Source organism: Bombyx mori, chromosome 28, assembly GCF_030269925.1.
Source record: "Bombyx mori chromosome 28, ASM3026992v2".
NCBI classification, from domain to species: Eukaryota; Metazoa; Arthropoda; class Insecta; order Lepidoptera; family Bombycidae; genus Bombyx; species Bombyx mori.
The window spans coordinates 1,122,379-1,145,242 of NC_085134.1; the positions used below are offsets into that span (position 1 = coordinate 1,122,379).

At 36.4% G+C, this 22,864-nt stretch overlaps 1 protein-coding gene across 2 annotated transcripts; it reads left to right on the top strand.

The window, feature by feature from the left end:
• Positions 1–910: 910 nt before the first annotated feature.
• On the top strand, positions 911–22,227 carry LOC692828 (vacuolar ATPase subunit C). 2 transcript variants are annotated; one of them, XM_038021071.2, is made up of 13 exons: positions 911–1,375; positions 1,447–1,583; positions 2,900–3,001; positions 3,746–3,797; positions 10,970–11,067; positions 12,211–12,299; positions 12,856–12,954; positions 14,325–14,448; positions 15,302–15,433; positions 17,115–17,212; positions 18,582–18,720; positions 19,661–19,786; positions 21,393–22,227. In XM_038021071.2, exons 2-12 carry the CDS (start codon positions 1,455–1,457, stop codon positions 19,757–19,759), a joined length of 1,161 nt encoding a protein of 386 aa, XP_037876999.1. In that variant the 5' UTR covers positions 911–1,375; positions 1,447–1,454; the 3' UTR covers positions 19,760–19,786; positions 21,393–22,227.
• Positions 22,228–22,864: the final 637 nt, after the last annotated feature.

The following is a 22,864-nucleotide window of genomic DNA, read 5'->3' on the forward strand; positions in this document are numbered from 1 at the left end:
AATTTTGCGGGTTTGATTTTTATTACACGATGTTATTCCTTCACCGTGGAAGTCAATCGTGAACAATTGTTAAGTACGTATTTCATTAGAAAAATTGGTACCCGCCTGCGGGATTCGAACACCGTTGCATCGTTATATACGAATGCACCTGACGCATGACGTCTTAACCTTTAGGTCACGACTATTTCAATATCGCGCTCCAAGCTTTGTGTTACAAAAATCGTTCCTACAAAATTGTTCACCACGTTAAATTTTTTGTGTATTAATACCGTTTCATTCATTAAACATTTTTTAATATTATTGAAGTGAAACTTCTTTATCGGCGTTGGAAAAAAATTTACCGTCACATTTTTCGGTTACGCGTCACATTTTTCCGTTACGCGCCATCTTTTTCTTGCCCCTACCACGGTTGGTTCAGACGAAGAGTACTTTCACTTTCTCCAACGGAGTAGGGATAGCATTAATGTTTCACTTCTTACGTGTGTACACTAGTACACGCACACATTTTTTTCATTCATGAAATATTTGGGATATTTCCATCCATCCATATGTACAAGGTTTTTGAAAAAAATGGGAAAACAGTTATTTATTAAAGAAATAAATAGTGTATGTACTGATAAGTTGTTGGATTTTATGTTAATCTACATTGATATTTTGTTTTTCCTTTAAAAAAATCGTTACACATAAAATCATCAAACACATCCTTTCGTTACATTCTCAGATCTTTTTTACTGTAAAAAGAAAGCAAGTTTGATTCGCGAGTTTCCAGTTCTTCTATTCTTATCTAAAGTGTACGATTTCTGTCATAGATTTATGATTTTAGTTACAACTGTTTGCAAAACATTTAATTTCATAGACAATTGACGTAAATCAGATGTTCGACATAAAGTTGTAGGTGGCAGCACAGCGTCACGTGAATTTTCATGGCGTTGAAGGGCTAGTCCCGAATTGTCTTGTGGTTTCGCCAAAATTATTTGCTGTTTCAGATAATTTATTATAAACAGCATTAATTTTTAAATTCTTGGTGAGTACCATGTTATGTTGCTTGAAGTTTCGCGGACGTTACGTTTACGTGTGCATTCTGCGCGAGACCAAAAAGTGACAATGTTGATAATGACTGGAGCGCATAGGGTGGTTTGGGGAGATTTTGGGTTGTTTCCATTACGGCGCCTGCATGTCTGGCCGCCGATCGGGCGCCGGCAGTGCGTGACTTGTATTGATTCCCTGCATAACTCGGGCGCGGTTCGTTCCTACCTGAAAACACTTCACTCCCGACCCTCAACCGTTACAGTGGACTCCGACCACACAGAAAATCGATTGAGGCGACAATGAAAGCCTTTCTTTGGCCTTTAGGAATTTTTAATTAGTGGTTAAGGTGCGTGCCTATACAACAATAAAAATTGATTGTCGGGACAAATTAGTTAATTTTAATTGTCGGTATTTCAGTGGTGAAAATGACTGAATACTGGGTGATCAGTGCCCCTGGCGACAAGACCTGTCAGCAGACTTGGGATACCCTGAACAATGCCACCAAATCAGGCAACCTCAGTGTCAACTATAAATTCCCTATTCCTGACCTTAAGGTAAGAAAAAAAAACATTTGTGTGTGAAATGTATCAAATATTTTTTTTAAATAGTGGATGTATACTATATATCAACCATTACCTGCTTTTTATTTGATAATAGGTAATTTTTACATAAATAGTAACATTAATTACAAAAAAATACATAATCATTTGCCAATACCAGATCCGTTTCAAAACCACAGATTAGAAGTTTTATTTTTATTTTAATTCAAATTCAATTGATTATATGTATTTATAAAAAAAATAGGAACAAATAACAAATTTGGTAAAATTTTTAGTTATATTTTAAAATAAATTTATTGCATATTTTACAATTTTTCAAATCGAACATAAACTTGGATTAACAATGATTAATTATTTCTATGTAGTTTGCATGATGTTTAGAAATCTATGTATGGTAATTCCAAAAAATGCCAACACATTTATTATTATAATCTACATTGCTATAAAAATAGCAAAACTTAAAGATGTCAAATTAAGAAATAAAATAAAACAAATATTAGATAGATATTTTTTTAAATCAAAATGTATTTGGCTCCTGACTTGTGGTGTACAAGTGGGATTAATAATAATATATAGTCAAAGTATTGTCTTAAATCCTTTTGAATTTATTATGATATGATGGTATAAGACCGACTGTGTTTTATCTAAAATAGCCTCCCATTGTTCCAAAAGAATAATATTATCAGTGTTTTATAACAACTTTATAATCCTTCATAGATTATACACAATTACAAACATTACTTTAAAAATAAATACAATAATAAAACACTGTGATAATGCTGCAATTTTAAAAACATTGGGATTAATATCAGGTTAGCCTAAGACTGAAAATGACTGAATATTAGGTCGATCATGATCTGTGATTGTGTATCTGTAACCTCTCACATGAGAAGAACGTGTGATCCAACTGAACTATTCATTTGCTTTAAATTTATTTGTTATTGTGGCGATGAATGAATGAATTTATGCTAATGGCTGCCACAGATTACAGACATGACAAAGTGAATGCAACCCATTTTAAAATGTGAGGTCTTTGTCTTGACTTTATTATATAACAGCTATCCCACCCTTTAAACTGGAACGCATCATTGTTGCATGTGTTAATATAATGGTAATAGTATTTAATAACATTTATTACTGGTATATTCTATATATATCTTGGATGTTTTAGTATGCTGATGATTAGATAGTAATACCCAATGTCTTCTATGTTCTTATAATGATATTCACCAAATCTACCAGCAGTGGATACCAAGAACTAAACAAGTAATAACTTTATGCCATATACTTATCACTATTATTCTTTCCAGGTGGGAACTTTGGATCAGTTGGTGGGGCTGTCAGATGATCTGGGCAAGCTTGACACTTTCGTCGAAGGTGTGACCAGGAAGGTAGCCCAGTACCTTGGAGAGGTAAGCATGTTTAACTATTACATAAATCTTGGTCTTAAATAGCAAGTTCTGATAACTAGACAATAAAGTTAAAATTTACATTTCACCAAACTCGTCTTCCGTTATTGAACGAAAAAAATCAACATTTCTTCAGTTGATTCTTCAAATATTGTATTAATTAAAGAATAAAATGGTGACTCGGCAGTACCACACTTTTTTTAAAATCCAAAACTAATAAGTTGCCCTAATAATCATTTACGGTATTCAGAATTGCTTTCCAATTACACTGGCAGCTATCAAATATTTTTAATAAATACATACATGTGGTAACACAAACTACTCCATGATGTATGAATATTGTAGAGTAATGTAATGAATTAAAAAAGAAATAACATGCTGGCATATTAGAAGCCGCCAGTGGGAATACTTACCTATATACTCTGGCAAGCTGTTATTATGTACTCTGCTTTTGAATAAACCACAGCTTATAGAGTAGAGTATACTAGTTAAGCCTTTCACCTCATCTCTCAAAGTGAGGATTGACACTTAAAACCAGCTCATACAAATAAGTTATAATTTTAACATATCTGATACTACATACTCTGTTCAATCATTGTACAAATACAGAATTAGGTCTTGGAAGTGTGGAATGCTTTAGCTGGGACTATATAATCTTGTTTGCTATTCACAAAAATTAAAGCATATCATGAAACGCATCACACTATAGATATAAATTTAATGAATTCATTTTTTTTTTCTCATCAGGTACTTGAAGATCAGCGCGATAAGCTCCATGAAAACTTGATGGCCAATAACAGTAAGCAATTATATTAATTACTCTTGAAAGGAAAAATCCTTAATAAGACACTGAACATATTATATTTTAAGAAAAATTACTAAAAATAATTTTTTTCAGTGTCCTTAAATAATGATAAAATAAACTTATTTAAAAGAATAGAGAAATAGGATGCATGGTGGAGATTGAGTCTAGAAATTTTTTATGGCATGTTTGGGAATTTTAGGCTGCCATTATACAAATAAAAAAACATGGCCACAAGATGTTGCCAGCATGAAAAACTAATTTTATTTTAAAGAAATTATAGCAAAGGGTTTATTATAGAGGTGAAAAAGCACATAGTAGTGCGAGAATTTAGCATGCGTCGCTGAAGTTCAGTGATTTTTATTTTACTCCAAGAATAATTTTAATTTTTGTTTCAACCTAATTCCTATATTTTGCATGTTTTCTTTTACTTTTGTTTTTTCTCTACACGCTGCCGGTTTCATTTTCGAAATGGCACCTGTCAGAGTGTATTTATTTTATGTTTGGTGTATTTCTCTTACATTAATTTGCAAATTTTATATAAAACTGCACAATATTATTATTATTATTATCATCATTTTAATTCTCTCTACATACTCACACATTCACACATCTCATCTCAATTACTCACAACTCACAAACAACTGAGACACTAATATGTACAAATACTGTGGACATAGTTTATTAAACATAATAAAACTATCGGCGAAATTTATATTCTTATTAAATAAAGAATGAACAGTTTTCGAAAAAAAAAAAAAAAAAAAATTGGGTACATTTAGAATTCCGGCGTCAGTAGATAAAGTTTCGTAAGTCAAAAAAAACGTGAAAATTTCGTCGATAGAACAATAAATGGCTAGGAATGTTGAGTGGACAGTGTTAGATTTTTTTTTAATATATTTATTTTAGAGGTACATACACGTGACTATGTTAAACCTCTAATGATTTGTATATAGTCGAATTTTTAGGTTTGGTGTTGCACTATCTTTAGGACATTATTTCCTTATACGGTCCGTGATATTCGCAGAGTTTAAACAAAAACGAATACCAAAGACTGTATGCGAAAGACAATATTTGATGATTAATAAAAGAAAAATAGTAAATCGAAAATTGAAAGAGCTGTATGAATTAAAAAAAAAAAACATTTAAATTTTAATCTTCGTAACTTTGGTAAGTGGCAAATAAATATAATTATTTATTCAATTATTCTCCTACAGTCTGAAAAAAAAAAACCAGGAACTTGTAAATAAGCTACATACACAAATAGGACACGAGCTTGGATGTTAATTTAAGAAGAAAAAAAAACTATTTGCTTTTTAATTTTTTATTTTCTTTTAAAAAATGTTTTCGGCACATGTCTAAAATTTTTATTTTATTTCAAATAGATGAATGAGAATGTTAGTTTTTCGGATTGCATTTCAGTGTCTGAGAAATGGAAAAAAGTATGCGGCAGTAAGTAATTATATCGTAGTTTAAAAAATAAAAATAAAACGCCTGTAATGTATCCTGTGCAAGTTCCATTTAGTGTTACGCTTAATTGTACATAGAAAATGTATTAAATATATTGTTTGTTGAAATTATGCTGGGATTTTCACTCAGTAAGGTCCGTGTTTTTTTTTTCTTTCTTTTTTCTTTTTTTGGGTGTGTCATAGGCGCGCGTGACGTCACAAGTGCAAGTTACGTCATCAAAATGTATGATGGTATTTTTTTTTTCTTTCATTCTTGTATTCTGATATCTGTCAGGTTCTCTTGTAAATTGTGTATTATCGCGTCGATAAATTTTGTAAGATGCTGTACCTGATAATGGTCGTTTGGAAAAGCGATATAACGACTGACATATCGTGTGTTTGTGTGTGGTGCCGAAGGGATTCGACTATCAAAGTCCACGGTTTTGTAGCAACCAAGTTGTTGGCAACGTAAACTGAAGGGCTGATCAAACGTCTTGCTAATCAATTTGTCTTGGTAATAGATGGAAATGTACTAAATTCCAGGCACAACTTTTTAATTATAAGATGCGTCTTCATTTACAATAGGTAATAGCAATCACTGCCTCACAAGACATTCATAGCTTAGCTATATCAAGCTTAAACGTCTTATTGCTTTGCGCTTTTTATAAACAAACAAAAAAATCAAACCAAATTGTTTATTATTATTATTATTATTTAGTTTATATTTTTTCTATATTTTTTTTTCTCTTATTTTCGCTCCTGTCCTATACTAATTTCCTCTAATTATTTTTTTTGCCCTTATCGCAAAGTCGTTGATTTGTGAATTCAAATAAATAAAAAAAAAAAACGACAATGATATAGTCTGTGGATACTGTTGTTAAAACGTACACAGAACGGGAATAGCACTATGGGCCGCCATAAAACTGAACGAACGCACAGTATAGACGGTAACGTTTTGATGTAATAAAATACAAGTATTAATTTATAAATTAATGTAATCTCAAGGTGGGTGGCGCATTTACGTTGTAGATGTTTATGGGCTCCGGTGTTGGGCTCGTCCACCCATCTAAGCAATAATAAATAAATAAATAATTTTTTATCATCATCGGACACTCAGCAAGTGTCATAAACATAGTACAATTAAAAATAATAATAATATAATAAAAAAATATGCGCCTTTGTATACGGTGATTGGCGAATGCGGAATTCAGGCATGGATTCATACGGGGACCCGGGCGGGGGCGAGCCGCCTCCGACGCCCACCTCGCCGGTCTGCGACTCGGCCTACTCTGAGCACCACGGGTGTTGGCCTTGCGAACACCGCGAGCATTCAGAATGCGAGGCGTCACATCCGTCGCACTCCCAGCCCTCGAGCGGCCGGAGCTCGCCACGTTGGGACGATGACGAAGACGAGGAGAGACCCCACCACGTCCTCTCACAAGGTTTAGGCTACCACCACCTCCCACGCCCCCGCAGACGAATGAGTAGAGTTTGAGGCTTGTGATTTTTTTTTGTTTTACTAACCTGTGTAGGTACGTGTAATTTCCGGAGTAAAGTCTCAAGTTCTGTTCAATTTTGATCGTACACAACCCCGTAGCATCTGCAAAAGACGTTTTTTTTCCCACACACGTACAGCGCTACCTGCTTAATTTATCTATATACGTTTATCACGATTATTGTAAACTCAGCTATTGTGACGGCAGTGATTGCATATTTATTGTTAATGTGTTGTTTGGGTATTGTTTGTTTGATGAATGCAGTTGGCGTTGGCCGTTGGCTCGTATCGGTAGCGCCAGCCTGAATTGAGTAATTGTAACGCGAAAGTTTAGGGTGACGCTTGACGATCAAGGGCGGATCCAGCATTGGCGCCAGGAGGGGGTCACATAGTGGTGGGCAAGTTAAGAACTTATAATTTAATTTTGATAACAATAGATAATAAATAAATCATGATGTTCTTCAATTAGTCCAAGTTAGTTCAAGTCCTGGAACTAGCTCAGGGGGGGTCATGACCCCCATGACCCCCCCCCCCTGGATCCGCCGTTGTTGACGATACCGTAATGATTATAATTTTGTGCCGATATAATGATAATAATACACAGTAATGTCGCTTACGGATCAGTGTAGTTTAACGTTTGTTTGAATATATTTCCGTGTATTCATTATTAATGTCGTATGTAGCTTTTTACACAAATTTATTTGTTATAATTTTTAGCTTTTTCGATATTCGTTTTACCTTCGCTTCTTTTGTTAATCATCACTGTTCTTTTTATTTTTTAATTTTAATTTTTTTTTTTTCATTTTTGTGAATTTCTCAGTTACGTACCTTTCGCTGTTAAGTCCGGATGCGTTTGTTATTAGTTATTGTTGTGAACTATTAATAACGCTTCGTCGTTTGAAATCTTGGGTTTGTGTTGAGTTTATGATTTGCGTCGATCTCATCATGGTCAAGTAGAATTAATTGTGTGTTACTTTGTATCAAGAGCCCTTGGTTCGAGGGTGACTTAAGTTTTCCGTCGAAAGCTTAATTTAAAATTTACTCATAATTTATTTAATATTCCTTTAGAGATTTATTTATAATTATGTACCACGAATTTGTAGCTTGTTGCAAGATATAAGACTGTTTATTGTGTTGCTAGTGTTTGAGAAATTGCAGATGATTTAGAAGAGAAAAAAAATATATCGTTTAAAAACACGAAAGCTTACGTTACCTAGATTTTAAAAATCTCTCGCAAACCGTTGCAATGATAAAATAAATAGTTTGCGATTTAAAGTGGTGCCGTGTTTATTTTTCTAATTTACGATAATAAACTTTTAGCTAGTACAAGAATTGATGACAAGAAATATGGCTACATCTTAATTCGGAATTTTGAGAATGCGATAGTTGAATGTAGATTATGTATTATAAGAATCGATTTAGTATATTGTTATGAGGTAATAATAATGTAATTAGCTATCACGGGGACAATTGTTTCAGTTCTAGAATTACTGAGTATATATTGCTTTCAAAAATGAAAATTTCCAAATTATTAAAAATGATGTTTTTTCTCTTTTGTTTTCATTTTTGCTTATAATATTCAACTGAGCTTCTTATCGGAACTTCTCAATGGGTCGCGATTCTGATCTTATAGTATATTCTGCGAAGCATTACTCTTACTAGGGCTAGTATTGGCAAATTCTCTCAGATCGAGCCCGTTAGCTGGAATAGTCCCTTAGGCTAACGGCGAATAAGTAGGGAAAAAAATCACGGTTCACCTGGTGTTAAGTGTTTATTAGAGACCATGGACATCAACAAAGTAGATGCCGCCACGCATCCTGAGTAGTTCTGTCTCGCTTCGTACAACATGCGAATGCATTACTGCACACAAACACAAAGAGCAAACAAACATCATCATATATGATATTTGCCCGACGTGGGAATCGAACCCACGACCCTCTGCGCAATAATTAGAGCCGCTAACTATTGCACCACCGAGTATTTTTATATATAAACGATTTATTTAATACGAATTATGTATTTATATTTAGTAATTAATGAATATAGTTGCTCTGGTTCTTGGCACACAGAAGTATATTTTGATAATTAGTGTTTTTTTTTTTGTATAAGAAGTTAAATGCAAACAGTAGGTATAAAAAAAAATGGACGCCTAAGAGGCTCAGCAGTAGGGTTGCCAGAGTTTTTTTAACCTATAAGGGGCAAATGCTTAAATAGGCAATAAAATACGGGAATTTAGTTTTTTTTTACCCGGTACAAATAAAAAACAAAATTATATAGTGATATTCTTTATTTGTTTTTTTTTTTGATATTTCTCCGAGGAGCAAGTCAGTTTTATCATATTTATAAAAATCAATACAATTATAATCGTACGGTTCGAATACGGGACAGAGTCAGTCCTGCCGGCACATTTTAACTAAGCCTAAAATACGGGACGTACTGGGAAATAAGGGACGTCTGGCAACCCTAATCAGCAGTATTGTACCACTGAAGTGTACAATTGGCAAGTTCGAGATTGGGAATAATGTTTACGATTTTTTTTCTTCTGAAAAGCTTGTACGTTGTTGTGGCCACACTCTGTTGTCAGTGTATTGACATTGTCAATGTCATGTGGGCCGTCAAAGGCTAAGGCTAATAAGAAGGCCTTAGGTTTCTCTGTTATTTGCATGTGTGCATGATTTTCTGCATGACCCGTTTTATGTAACGTCGATATTATTGTGCATGACGTAGCTAGTAGTTTTTTTTTTTTTTTTGCTTAAGTACATTATAATTTTTTGCACTTTAAAGAATTTTTAGATAATATTTTAGGGTTACGCTCTTTTTGTGTGTGAGCGTTTTTCCCATGTGACGATAAATTACAGACGGCCGCACTCGGAGTTTTTTTTTTTTTAATTTGTTTCTACTTGTAACTAATAAACTTCAACTATCGACTATATTTTGTCACATATGTGTACAGCTCTAGTGAATTCATTCGAGATTATATTTGAAAACGTAAATTTTGCTATATAATTTATTATTAACGCGAATTATTTTATTAAGAAATAACTGTTGGTAAATTTCGCATTCTTGTGCATGTAAACGCCAAAAAACCTAATTGGATGGTTCAATTTTTTTATTAAACTTTAGGCAAAGGGTAGCACAATTATACCGTGTCGGTTCAGACTTCAGAATCAAAATAAGTTTCATTTCTGTTCTGTCTCGTTGATAAGTATGTTTTTTTATATACGTATATACGTAAAAATGCAACGGAAATAATAATTATTATTTTCAAATGGCAATCTGAGTGCGGCTTAAACTTTGAAATGTAACCACCAAGAAACGTTGGCTTTTGTTTTCTTTTTTTTTAATGAAATTTAATCTGTTGAATTATCTTTTATTTTAACGTTGTTATTGGTTTTTTTTTTAAATTATCAGCGAATTATAAAATTTAGAAATCGTAATGTAGAATTATTATAGATTGAAATCGAAAATGCAGTGATGTATTCGATAGATTGGATTTCAAATGTAACTGGTAACAATTTAAGATGTAACTTTGAGATTTTGTTTGGAGAAAACTGTTTTTTTTTTAATCATTCGATGATCTAAAAGCTATGTACAAGATGAATCTATACAAAATCCGTTTCGCAGTCGCACAGCATCCACAATTAAGTACACGGACAGAAAAATCATTTTTAATTGTAAAATTTAGTTTCCTGTGTCCGCTTCTACGTGATCCTAATGATTAATAAGAATGTCTGTTGTTCGCGTTGCAATATCTAAGGTCATCATCATCATCATCATTCTCCTGCCTTTCTCCTAGTCACCTGGAGTCCTCGCAACATGATTTTTCCCTCCATACTCCTCTATCATATACCATTTCTTCGCTCACTCCCCTCTTACACATATCGTCTTTCACGCAACCCATCCATTTCTTCTTAGGTCTACCTCTTCCTCTATAGCCTTTCACATTCATAGTTAACACTCTCTTACCAACCTCATTGTCAATATCTAAGGGTCCTAAATCTATACATTTGCAACTAACATTGTCATTGACGGAATCAGATATTTAAATTACAACAAAACACCATCCGACGATTGTGAAATGGATTGATATTTTAAAACAGCAAATGAAAATCAATATTTTGTAAAAGTCATAATCGTTGTTTCTTAGAACAAAATGAAAACAGTTATTGTTTTGCTTTAAAATTAATCACTTAGTTCTTTCAGTGATGATAATGACGTTTTTTCAGGTGACCTCCCCACTTATTTGACTCGCTTCCAATGGGACATGGCTAAGTACCCCATAAAGCAGAGTCTGCGGAATATCGCCGACATCATAAGCAAACAGGTAAATACATACATACTGGGTGCTTGGAGAACGCTTCCGAAAACGAAGACAGACGATAGTACTAATTATACCTTTGATGATGGGACGGGGATTTCTAACCCATGGACCAGCTCGCTGAGTCTCTCGCCGGATCTTCTCAGCGGGTCGCGATTCCGATCCGATAGTAGATTCATTCGCGAAGTAGCTGCTCTTGAGTTGTTAGGTCTCCTTCGGAGGCGCTCGGACAGTTGTTAGCAAATCCCACCCCTCCTGGCTGAACCTTTGCTCGCTCACCTGTCCTGGTGAAACTGGAAAGGCCTCCGGGCCACCAGTAACCCTTCAAGCCTAAAAAAAAAAGAAAATATGATGGGACGGAAAAATAATCAATCCTAAGTAAAAAAGAATCATATTTTTAAAACGTTTGATTAGCATTATTCACGCTCCATCATGTTAGTACAGCTAAATGAAAAGATAGTTTCATAAAAAATACATAACTTTACTTAAAAAAAAAAAACAAAACCAGCAATGAAACAGTAAATCAAAAACAGCTGATGCTCGGGTCAACGACTGCCCGGGCGCGGCGCTGTTATCGCGCTCCCTAAAATTTACAACTTTGTAGGTACAAAATTTTGATTTTCGGAAGCAGTCTCCTAACACCCAGTATATACATGAAGAACTCAATTATTATTTACATCAAGGAACCGTGTGATCTAGACACTACAATAATTCTATAAATTAATAGGAGAACCATAAAATTGGTACCCCTTTCACCCGGAGAATCTAGTATAACCCCTCTAGGTTAGTAAAATAGGTAGGAAAAAAAAGTATCCCTTTTTACGAGAATGGCACGGACAGAGGAGTATGAAATTTTCCATACTTATAGAGAATATGTATATAGAAGGAGTGGTGCAGAAGAAGAAAAAGTGTCTCAGTGGGAAAATTTGCATTCTGCACTTTTTTCCGTCACCCTAGTGCTCTTGGAGCTCAAACCAGGCGTTGCTAACACTGGCCCTAGCAAGAGCAGTGCTTCGCAGAATCTACCACCGGATCGAAAACCCGACCCACTGAGAAGATTCGGCGAGAAACTCAGTGGGAAACGCAGCGACACCAGCCACCGATCGCCGCGGTGACGCGACTACTAATAAATGTTCTCGTATCTCACAGGTCGGACAGATCGACGCGGATCTGAAGGTCAAGTCCTCCGCCTACAACGCTCTCAAAGGAAACCTACACAATTTAGAGAAGAAACAGACGTAAGTATTTACATATACATAGGGCAAACTAAGAGACATGATGACGGTTAGAATTGATCAGCATATTGTAGATGTTAAAAATAGCCACAGCTTTAGATTGGTCAAAATCCAAGTACCAAGGTTTTTATTTTTAATGCTTAGATGGGTGGACCAGCTCACAGCCCACCTGGTGTTGAGTGGTTACCGGAGCCCATAGACATCACAACGTAAATGCCGCCACCGACCTTGAGATGTTGTTTCTAAAAAGTCTCAAGTTTAGTTACAACGGCTGCCCCGCCCTTCAAACCCAAACGCATTACTGCTTCACGGCAGAAATAGGCAGGGTGGCGATAACTACCTATGTGGACCCACAAGAAATCCTACCGCCAGTGTCAATATTAACTATTTATTAATTTAGGCAGCGGCTTGGCTCTGCCCCTGGCATTGCTGACGTCCATGAGCGACGGTAACCACTTACCATCAGATGGGCCGTATGCTCGTCTGCCTACAAAGGCAATAAAAAAAAAAGTGCTGTGCGCGAGTTGTATGCTAATCTGTACCGTTTGCCTCCTGACAGCGGGAGCTTGTTGACCCGCAACTTGGCCGATCTAGTCAAGAAGGAGCACTTCATCTTGGACAGCGAGTACCTGACCACACTCCTGGTCATCGTGCCCAAGTTAGTATGGCACTGCAAATTCTAATTTATCTAATTACTAGCGACCCGCCTGGATGGATGTTATTATACATATAAACCTTCCTCTTCAATCACTATCTATTAAAAAAAACCGCATCAAAATCCGTTGCGTAGTTTTAAAGATTTAAGCATACATAGGATACAAAGCGACTTTGTTTTATACTATGTAGTGATTAGCTTATTATTTTATTGCATCGCTGTTCTACATGTTACCCTTTTACTTTTTTTATTGATATATATTAATGTCACCTGATGATGATGGATGGATGAATGGATCACATCATGAATACTGTCACCTGTCCCGAAAAACCTGAGATCAAAGTTTCAATTGTGTTGAAAAACTGGGTTTCCCACCTCAATGGGAGCTCTAAGTGGAACTGATTGAAACTAGCTTTCCCATCTCACATCTAAGTGGAACTAGAACTGTTTCGCAGCCAAATAGGCAGGATGGAAGTACCTACTCGTGATGCGATACTAAACCTAAACTGAGTAAAAGCCGGTTAAACTAAGCCAGGTCTATCCAAACTACATACCTTTGGGTGCTAATTAAATTTGCTACAAAACCTGGAGGGCTGCAGAAAAAAAACGGTGCGCTTGCAACTTGGTGCACGTGAAAGAAGTGAAACTTCTTTTTCGATGTGTAGTATTGTGTAGAAACGACCTAGTGTGTTGTACTTTGGGAGGTGATCAAGGAAAACGTCTTATTGCGTGTATTCCATGTTTAATAATCATCTTAATCTTAGTTTACAATTATGAAGAAGCCTATGTTTCAGGGTGATCCGCCTTATTAGGGAGAAATAGGAGATTACACCTATTAATAATGTTATATGAGTCGACTATTATCAAAGCCGGCAATCTGACTTTTGGACAATGATTGGTAAATCAGAAAAACGAATTATTGACTTTGTATTCCATTGGCAGTCACAAAACTCTTCGGAACGACATCTTAGATAAATAACAGGTTAACTATTAACCTTTATTTAGTGAAGGTTTTGAACCGTATTCTTTGAAGGAGACGATTATATTCAAATCAATCTGTATTGACATATCAATAAAAATATTTTGTCCAAATGCACAGATTGCCACCTTTGATAATAGACGACTCATATACTAAATGCTATGCCAATACTATACTATGCTATAATATATAAGTATACACACTTCACTAGCTCGTTTAGTCCTTTCCATCTCTCCACGGTCGAGTGATTAGCGAGACGCTCGTGTCTATTTTCTCACTCTCGCTCTACCTAAATTGTATCTTTTCTCTCTAGCCATAACGTATTTGTTGCGTGTTAAATTTTAATCTCAAAGAAGTTTCACTTCTTAATCTTTTTTTTTACTAATTATCGTAGGTCAATGTTCAACGACTGGAATGCCAACTACGAGAAGATAACGGACATGATCGTGCCGCGCTCCACCCAGCTCGTCCACCAGGACAACGACTACGGACTCTTCACCGTCACCCTCTTCAAGAAGGTGAGCGAGTGACCTGGTGGTAGGACCTATTGTGAGTCCGCACGGGTAGGTACCACCACCCTGCCTATTTTAGCCGTGAAGCAGTAATGCGTTTCGGCTTGAAGGATACGGCAGCCGTTGTAACTATACTGAGACCTTCGAACTTATATCTCAAGGTGGGTGGCACATTTACGTTGTAGATGTTTATGGGCTCCAGTAACCACTTAACACTAGGTGGGCTGTGAGCTCGTCCACACATCTAAGCAATAAAAAATTAAAAAGGCCTCTGCTGCCATCCTCACTGCTCACCCGAACTGAAGGGTCTTGAGGTCCCGGCGTATACACATTGTGATGTCCATGGACCCGGTTAATGGAATTAAAAAAAAAACATTATCTCAATTTTTTGTACCGTTAGTGGAATAATTTTGAATAGCAGGATTTTTATTGTCTGTTGAGTAATGATTCACTGAGAACTTTTAAATTCGTTGTTTGGATGAGCTTGGCGAATTGGGTCAGAGCTTATGATGAGGAAGTCAACTTTGAGGGCTGATGATATCATATTGCTCCGCCACTGACCAACGGGTGAGGAATGTGTGGACGAGCTCACAGCCCCATGGTGTTAAGTGATTACTGGAGCCCATAGACATCTACAACGTAAATGCGCCACACACCTTGAGACATAAGTTCTAAGGTCTCAGTATAGTTACAACAGCTGCTCCACCCTTCAAACCGAAATGCATTACTGCTTCACGACAGAAATAGGCGGGGTGATGGTACCTACCCGCGCGGACTCACTAGAGGTCCTACCACCAGTAAAATTGCGAAAAATTTGTTAGTTTCGAACACCCTGTATGTATGTGTTCGTCGCGAGCAGGTTGCGGACGAGTTCAAGCTGCACGCTCGCGAGCGCAAGTTCGTCGTGCGCGAGTTCGCTTACAACGAGGCCGACCTGCTCGCCGGCAAGAACGAGATCACCAAGCTCGTCACCGACAAGAAGAAGCAGTTTGTGAGTCTCGTTTCTACTGCGAAATCATCATCACCATTTCAACATCATTCTCCTGCACTTCTCCTTCCATACTCCTCTATCATATACCATTTCTTCGCTCACTCCCCTCTTACAAATATCGTCTTTCCAGGCGACCAGAGCGACGTGCATCTTTGACATCAAAATTCCCGGATTGAAAACGCTTAAACCAAATTTGTGCTACTCTCACAGACACTACAGTATACTACTAAGTCCATAAATATTGCAATTTTTTTCGCAGCTGGTGTTGCATTTTTACTCTTTTTGTAGTAAAATTTTAAAATGTATCGAATTTCTTCATTAGATTCACTCATCTTGACAGTACAAAAATAAATAAAAATCACACATTTTCCTAATTTGAATTTGGAATTATCTTCGCTAAAATTTAAATTTTTAATGATACCAAAACCAGCCAGATACAAATAGTATAGTCAAAGAGATTTTATTACAAGTTCATACATACTATAATGAGAAAAGTCTTTTTCCCCAACCTATTATACAAAATATTTTGTATAATTTAACTTTATTCTTGTAACATTACATTCCCATTATATCATTTAAAAGTGAAGGTATCTTTTACTATTCATCATTCTCCTGTTCTTCTCCCAGTCACCTGGGGTCGACGCGACATGTTTTCCTTACTCCTCTATCATATACCATTTCTTCGCTCACTCCCCTCTTACACATATCGTCTTTCTCGCAATCCATCCATTTTTCCTCAGCTGTAACTGTTCCTCTAAAGCCTTCCACGTTCATAGCTAACACTCTCTTACTAACAATGAATGTCAATATTTAAGGTCATCAATGGTCCTAAATCTATATGGACTTAGATTGGCAACTAACTTTGTCATTGACAGAATTAGATATTTAAATTGCAAAAAACACCATCCAACGATTGTGAAATGGATTGATATTTTAAAGATTATTCTTCTAAAGCCTTCGACATTGATAGTTAAAACTCTCTTAACAAACTCATTGAGATGAAATGTCTCATCACATACCATCCCAAACGCGCACTTTTCGTAGGGTGAATGGATATTTAGTTTAAGTAACATTTCGCTTAATATACGCGATATTTATCTTTGTAATTAAAGGCGCGTTTTATTTGGTACTAGCGACCTGCCCTCGCTTCGCTTCTGAAACTGTAATTTATTATTGATTTCTCCACTATTTAATGGATGTTATTATACATATAAACCTTCCTCTTCAATCACTCTATCTATTAAAAAAATCCGCAGCAAAATCCGTTGCGTAGTTTTAAAGATTTAAGCATACATAGGGATATAGGGACAGAGAAAGCGACTTTGTTTTATACTATGTAGTGATTAGCATCAACGGTTCGATGTTTTTAATTGAACTTCAATTAAGTTTACTTCATTCAAATAGCTAAAGAAGTTTTTGTTGTCATAATATTTTTTTCCAAGTTTTAAACTTTAAATGGCTCTCTTGTAAAATTGCAAAAATGTCGCCCAAACTAAACCGCCTTTCACTCCTCAATATGTTTTACACATACTTATGATTGATATCAATGATAGTTCTACTTATAGGATGAGATAAAATATTTTCAGATCTGTTTTCAAAACTAATTTCTGTTCGAACAATAATCAGTAAGCAGCAGCGAATACGTTGATTACATATTACTTATTTTCGTGTTGATGCCCAGGGACCGCTGGTGCGATGGTTGAAGGTGAACTTCTCCGAGTGCTTCTGCGCTTGGATCCACGTTAAAGCTCTGCGTGTGTTCGTCGAATCCGTTTTGAGGTGAGCTTTTTTGTAATATGGCATTCTATTAATATTTGATAATATATATTATTATGTAGGTATGTTTTTGGGATTGATGTTGAATCGATTTATTCGCAGAAATATGGTCACGTGAATTAGTAGAGCTTAGGGAACAATCATTTGTACTCATATCGTTTATAACAAATTATTAAAACATGATGCACGTGAAAGAAGTGAAACTTCTTTTGTGGTATGTAGTATCGTGGTTTTCTTCATTTTTCATGCTTAAACTAAATTTATCTAATATCTAGTAATAGGGAAAATTTTGGGATAAATTTATCTAGTAATAGGGAATTAAATCTTTAAAATAAATGAAATATAAGGTAGTTAATATGTTACTGCCATCTACAGGAGCAATGAGAAAGTAATAACAAGCCATCTAGTGGCCGACGCCCGTAAACAAAATATGTTTGAGAGAAACGACCTAGCTCCCTTTTTTTTTCTCACGGTCGAGTAGTTCGCGAGACGCTTTGCCTATCTTATCACTCTCGCTCTTCCTAAATTGTATCTTTTTTCTCTAGCCGTAACGAATCTGTAGCGAGTTAAATTTTACTCTCAACGCGCCTAAAGAAGTTTCACTTCAAAAACTTGCGATTGGATGGGGTTTTTAGTTTGAAGGGTGGCCGTTATACAATTGAGACTTGGACCTTATGTCTCAAGGTGGGCTAACGTTGAGCAAATTTCGTGAAAAAAAGATGTGTGGTGTCTTGGGACACCGGATAGGAACGAAGTTCTTTATTATATTTATTATAAAAATATTAATTTTAAGTTCTATTCGAGGTATAAAAATAATAATTATTCAGGTATACATTTTTTACTATGATTTTTTTTATTGATAAAAATAAATAAAAACTACTTTACAAAGTTATCAACTTTATTTTATTCACAATGATTTATAAAAAATATATAATATTAATATGCAAAGAAACGGCTATTTATATGAATAATAATAATAATGACCGTCATCACGTAGACTATACTTTAGACACTGTATAGCCATTATACTAAGACTATAGTCCTAGTATGATTGCTCGTTCGGTAACGTGCGAACTTATTGTGGTACACTTAATTCACGGTTGTTTGCATAAGAGTTAGTGTATTGCGCAAACGAACGCTCTGAGATCGTGGTCAATGAATGATAAAAAAATATGTTATTTTTTGTACGTTATTACAAAGTTAAGTCGACACAGTGTTCATTACTAATAAAAATCTTACGTTACGGACGTTTTTCCCGGTTAGGGGGTGTCCCTCCGCATCGTCCCACAAGAAGCCTCGTTCCAAAATAAATAAATAAATAAAGCTATAACTGGTAAGCTATATTGCGGTATTATGCACTATTACATTCCAGATACGGTCTGCCGGTGAACTTCCAGGCCGTGGTGATGGTCCCGGCGCGCAAGAGCATGAAGAAGCTGCGCGACCTCCTCAACCAGCTCTACGCGCACCTCGACCACTCCGCGCACGCGCACTCCGCCGCCGCGCCGGACGTACGCACGATACTTTTTTTTACTACTTAAGCTGACAGCCTTGAGAGGCTATTTCAGCGTAACCTTAACTAGTCCGTGAGCTCACGGGGCTCAAACCTGATGACGTTGCTAACACGAACCCTAGCAAGAGCCGTGCTTCGCAGAATCTACCACCGGATCGGAAACGCGACCCACTGAGAAGATCCGGCGAGAAACTCAGTGGGCTGTGTCTGAGAGTTAATTTACTCGTCGAGCCCTTCGTCGCAAGCGACGGGTTCGACGAGAACGGTGACCGGTGCTTGAGGTACCTAAAAGCACCGTTAGTGGATCGGGAGGATCCGAGATGACGTGTTTAGTTCTATTAGTTCTAATTAGGTTTAGTTAGTAAGGAAAAAAAACAAGCAGATGACAACAGTCGGCGCCGGGTTGCATCCTCCTCGGCCTCCATCCTGCCGCTGACTCAAGCCCAGCATCGTATTATGTATAAGTATATATGTCGATGTGGAGTGCGCCGAACGCGTATGCGAACCCCTCCTCTCAGTCCTTCCTGCATCATTTCACCCCTGCCCTACGTGGCAGGAAGCTTCTGCCGGGTTCGCGCCGAGGCCCGTTCCAGCCCCCCGTAAGGGGGTACGACGACTTTTTTTTTTATTGCTTAGATGAGTGGACGAGCTCACAGCCCACCTGGTGTTTAGTGGTTACTGGAGCCCATAGACATCTACGACGTAAATGCACCCCCCACCTTGAGATATGAGTTCTAAGGTCTCAAGTATAGTTACAACGGCTGCCCCGCCCTTCAAACCGAAACGCATTACTGCTTCACACCAGAAATAGGCAGGGTGGTGGTACCTACCCGCGCAGACTCACAAGAGGTCCTACCGCCAGTATAATACTTCATAATAATATTTGTAACGAGCTTATAAAATTCAAAATTAAAATGTTCTTATCTGTTGTGTTACAGAGCGTGGAACTAGCCGGCCTAGGTTTCGGTCAATCGGAATATTTCCCGTATGTTTTCTATAAGATCAACATCGACATGATCGAGAAATCGTCGGCCTAAATAGAATGAATGCGTCTTTTAAGCTAGGTGAGTTACCTTGATTTCGTTGACATGTTAACTGCCATGTTAGCATAAGTAAGAAAAAAAAAACCGCATCTCTCAATCACAGATCCCCCTAACGTTTAAGAAAGTATTATTATCTATATCTGATATAATATCCACTACTTCTTCTTCTTTAATTTTTGGCTCCGGTACGGTTTGTGCATTAGCCAGCGTCGAGTAATACATCCACTATTTATTTTAACACATTGACTGTATTCCGACACATTTCACACATTTCTGTTACTAAAGCGCCTGGATTGAATAACTTTGCGTTTTTTTTTGTTTGTTATTGTATCTTCGGATTGGCCTCTCCCAGAGTCTACTAGTTATTCCAGTGCCTTAGTAAGATCGAAGAGAGAAATCGACTTAATTACTTCATTGCGCCGCATAGGGCACCGGTGACCTAAATGGTAGTCAATGTGCCAAAACAAACGGATGTTTTTTTTTAACGGATTTTATGACCTGGTAACCGAGACCTTTATGTCATGTCTTATGAAAAATGAAAAATAATATTATGGAGTGAAATGATATGAAGATGATTAATTTGAGACATTAATCAACTGGGATGAAATTAAATGAAATGAAATGGGATGAAATATAATCTCAGTAAAATGGCGGTCATTTACTAAGATTTTTTTCAGTGGACTTTTTGGAAGATCCCGAGAAGTTACGTTCAGCGGCTTTATTTAATTTGCCCACATTTGTGCACTTTCACAGATATTAAACAGTTAATAAACCACAATTATTACACATTTAAACCCGAAGAAACACTAAATAGACAAAATAAAACAAATCACACAACTTCACTCCTCGCGTTCCCGCCAAAAAGTCACAGTGGATGTTATTAGTACAGAGATACAGATAATACTAGCTTAAATGTTAGGTTGATCTGTGATTGAGGGATTGTGCTATTTCCTACCTATTCGCTGGTAGCCTAAGGGGCTATTCCAGCTACGTCCGGATGGGTAGGTGAGCTCACGGGCTCAACCTTAGAGAATTTGCTAATACTAGCCCTAGCAGTACTTCGCAGAGTCTATCACCGGATCGGAAATTCGATCCACTGAGATCTTTTTTTTTTATTGCTTAGATGGGTGGACGAGCTCACAGCCCACCTGGTGTTAAGCGGTTACTGGAGCCCATAGACGTCTACAACGTAAACGCGCCACCCACCTAGAGATATAGGTTCTAAGGTCTCAGTATAGTTACAACGGCTACGCCACCCCTCGAAGAGAAACGCATTACTGCTTCACGGCGGAAATAGGCGGGGTGGTGCTACCTACCCGTGTGGACTCCCAAGAGGTCCTACCACCAGTGATTACGCAAATTACAATTTTGCGGGTTTGATTTTGATTACACGATGTTATTCCTTCACCGTGGAAGTCAATCGTGAACATTTGTTGAGTACGTATATCATTAGAAAAATTGGTACCCGCCTGCGGGATTCGAACACCGGTGCATCGCTACACACGAATGCACCGGACGTCTTATCCTTTCGGCCACGACGACTACTAAATCTAGCGAGAAACTCAGTGGAATTGACACTATTACACGTAATATTGTGTTTTGATTAATATTCTTTTTCTATTTACAGGTAATGTTACCATCACCAACCGGCTTTATTATATGATCGAAATTTTAAAAAAATATATCGGTCAGAACAATAATCGCCATTGTACTGTACAATTCAGTTGTTTAACACAGGAACCCTTTGCCTTGTTTGTAAATTGTTTTTTTTTCTATGTACAGTTTTTAATGTAGTTTTTATTTTGACAATATTCTATAATTTTGAAAAAGAAATCATGTAGTTTGTCTGTTTTTGTTTTTTTTTTTAAGAACATAGCAGGTTTCGTTGTTGGTGAATGTGCAAAATGTATTTATGTTTATAATTTATTTAACCCGGAAGCGCCGCTGTCACCGACGTGACATGAGCAAAATAGATTTAGAAAAAAAGGCCTTCTGGTTATTTCTTTACACACACTTTTTCTTAGACCTGTTGTCGTATTTAATGAGCATAAAAGAAAATAACATCTTGGAAATGAAATAAAATCGCAAGTACGTTTTTAATTCACAGACTCCATATTGGAACAATGGGCACACCTTTTGCCAGGATAGAAAATAAATAATGTTGCCATAAAAAAAAATGTTCTTGTGATTTTATGAACTTAGCTGAGACAAATACGACAATAAATCAAAAGCACTGTGTTGTAAGCTTAAAAGCTTTGAATCGGTTGATTACTTTCAAATGCAACAACGTGTTCAGTATTAAATGTACGACAGTTGCAAATGTAGATTTATGTATGATAAATAAAATGTTCAATAAATATAAAAATGAATAAATATTGCAAAATGCTAAATGTAAATAATAACATTCCTCATATAATTCGCGTAGTACATAAAGAAAATAAATATTATTCGAGTTACTGTTATATTTAGTTTCATTTTTATATAGACTACTATTTTACACTAGAATTGAATTTTGATGCACGAGTTGTATATCCCATCTAGAAATCTACATCTGTTTTTTTTTTATTGCTTAGATGGATGGACGAGCTCACAGCCTACCTGGTGTTAAGTGGTTACTGGAGCCCAGACATGAATAACGTAAATGCCATCACTTACTGAGATATGAGTTCTAAGGTCTGTTTAGTTACAACGGCTGCCCCACCGTTCAAATGCAGGTGGGGCGGTGGTACCTACCCGTGCGGACTCACAAGACTTCCTACCACCATATTCTGTTTCCATATTCAAAGTTAATAATTATATATTCCTATACTATACAGTAAAACAAAACTGTAACTCACATTGTAGTCCCATATGGGTAAGTCCTGCCTATCAGTCATGTTATTATTTCAATTAATACTACAATATTTCAAGGTGAGGTTACATTGAACTTATGATATCAATGAGCTTTAGTAACCACTTAGCTATATTGGTAATATTCACATATTTACCCAATAAATGATTGATATAAACATATATATCTCTATTATTGTGGTTCAGTTTATAATTATTTAGGTTGCCAAGCTCACCTAATGTTATGCAGTCCTCATACCACCACATGCC

Bases quoted from the DNA above. Each gene is read 5' to 3' on its own strand.
- LOC692828 (XM_038021071.2), top strand. From the start codon at position 1,455: ATGACTGAATACTGGGTGATCAGTGCCCCTGGCGACAAGACCTGTCAG. The intron at 1,584-2,899 runs GTAAGAAAAAAA...TATTCTTTCCAG, and splicing joins TCCCTATTCCTGACCTTAAG to GTGGGAACTTTGGATCAGTT. The intron at 3,002-3,745 runs GTAAGCATGTTT...TTTTCTCATCAG, and splicing joins TAGCCCAGTACCTTGGAGAG to GTACTTGAAGATCAGCGCGA.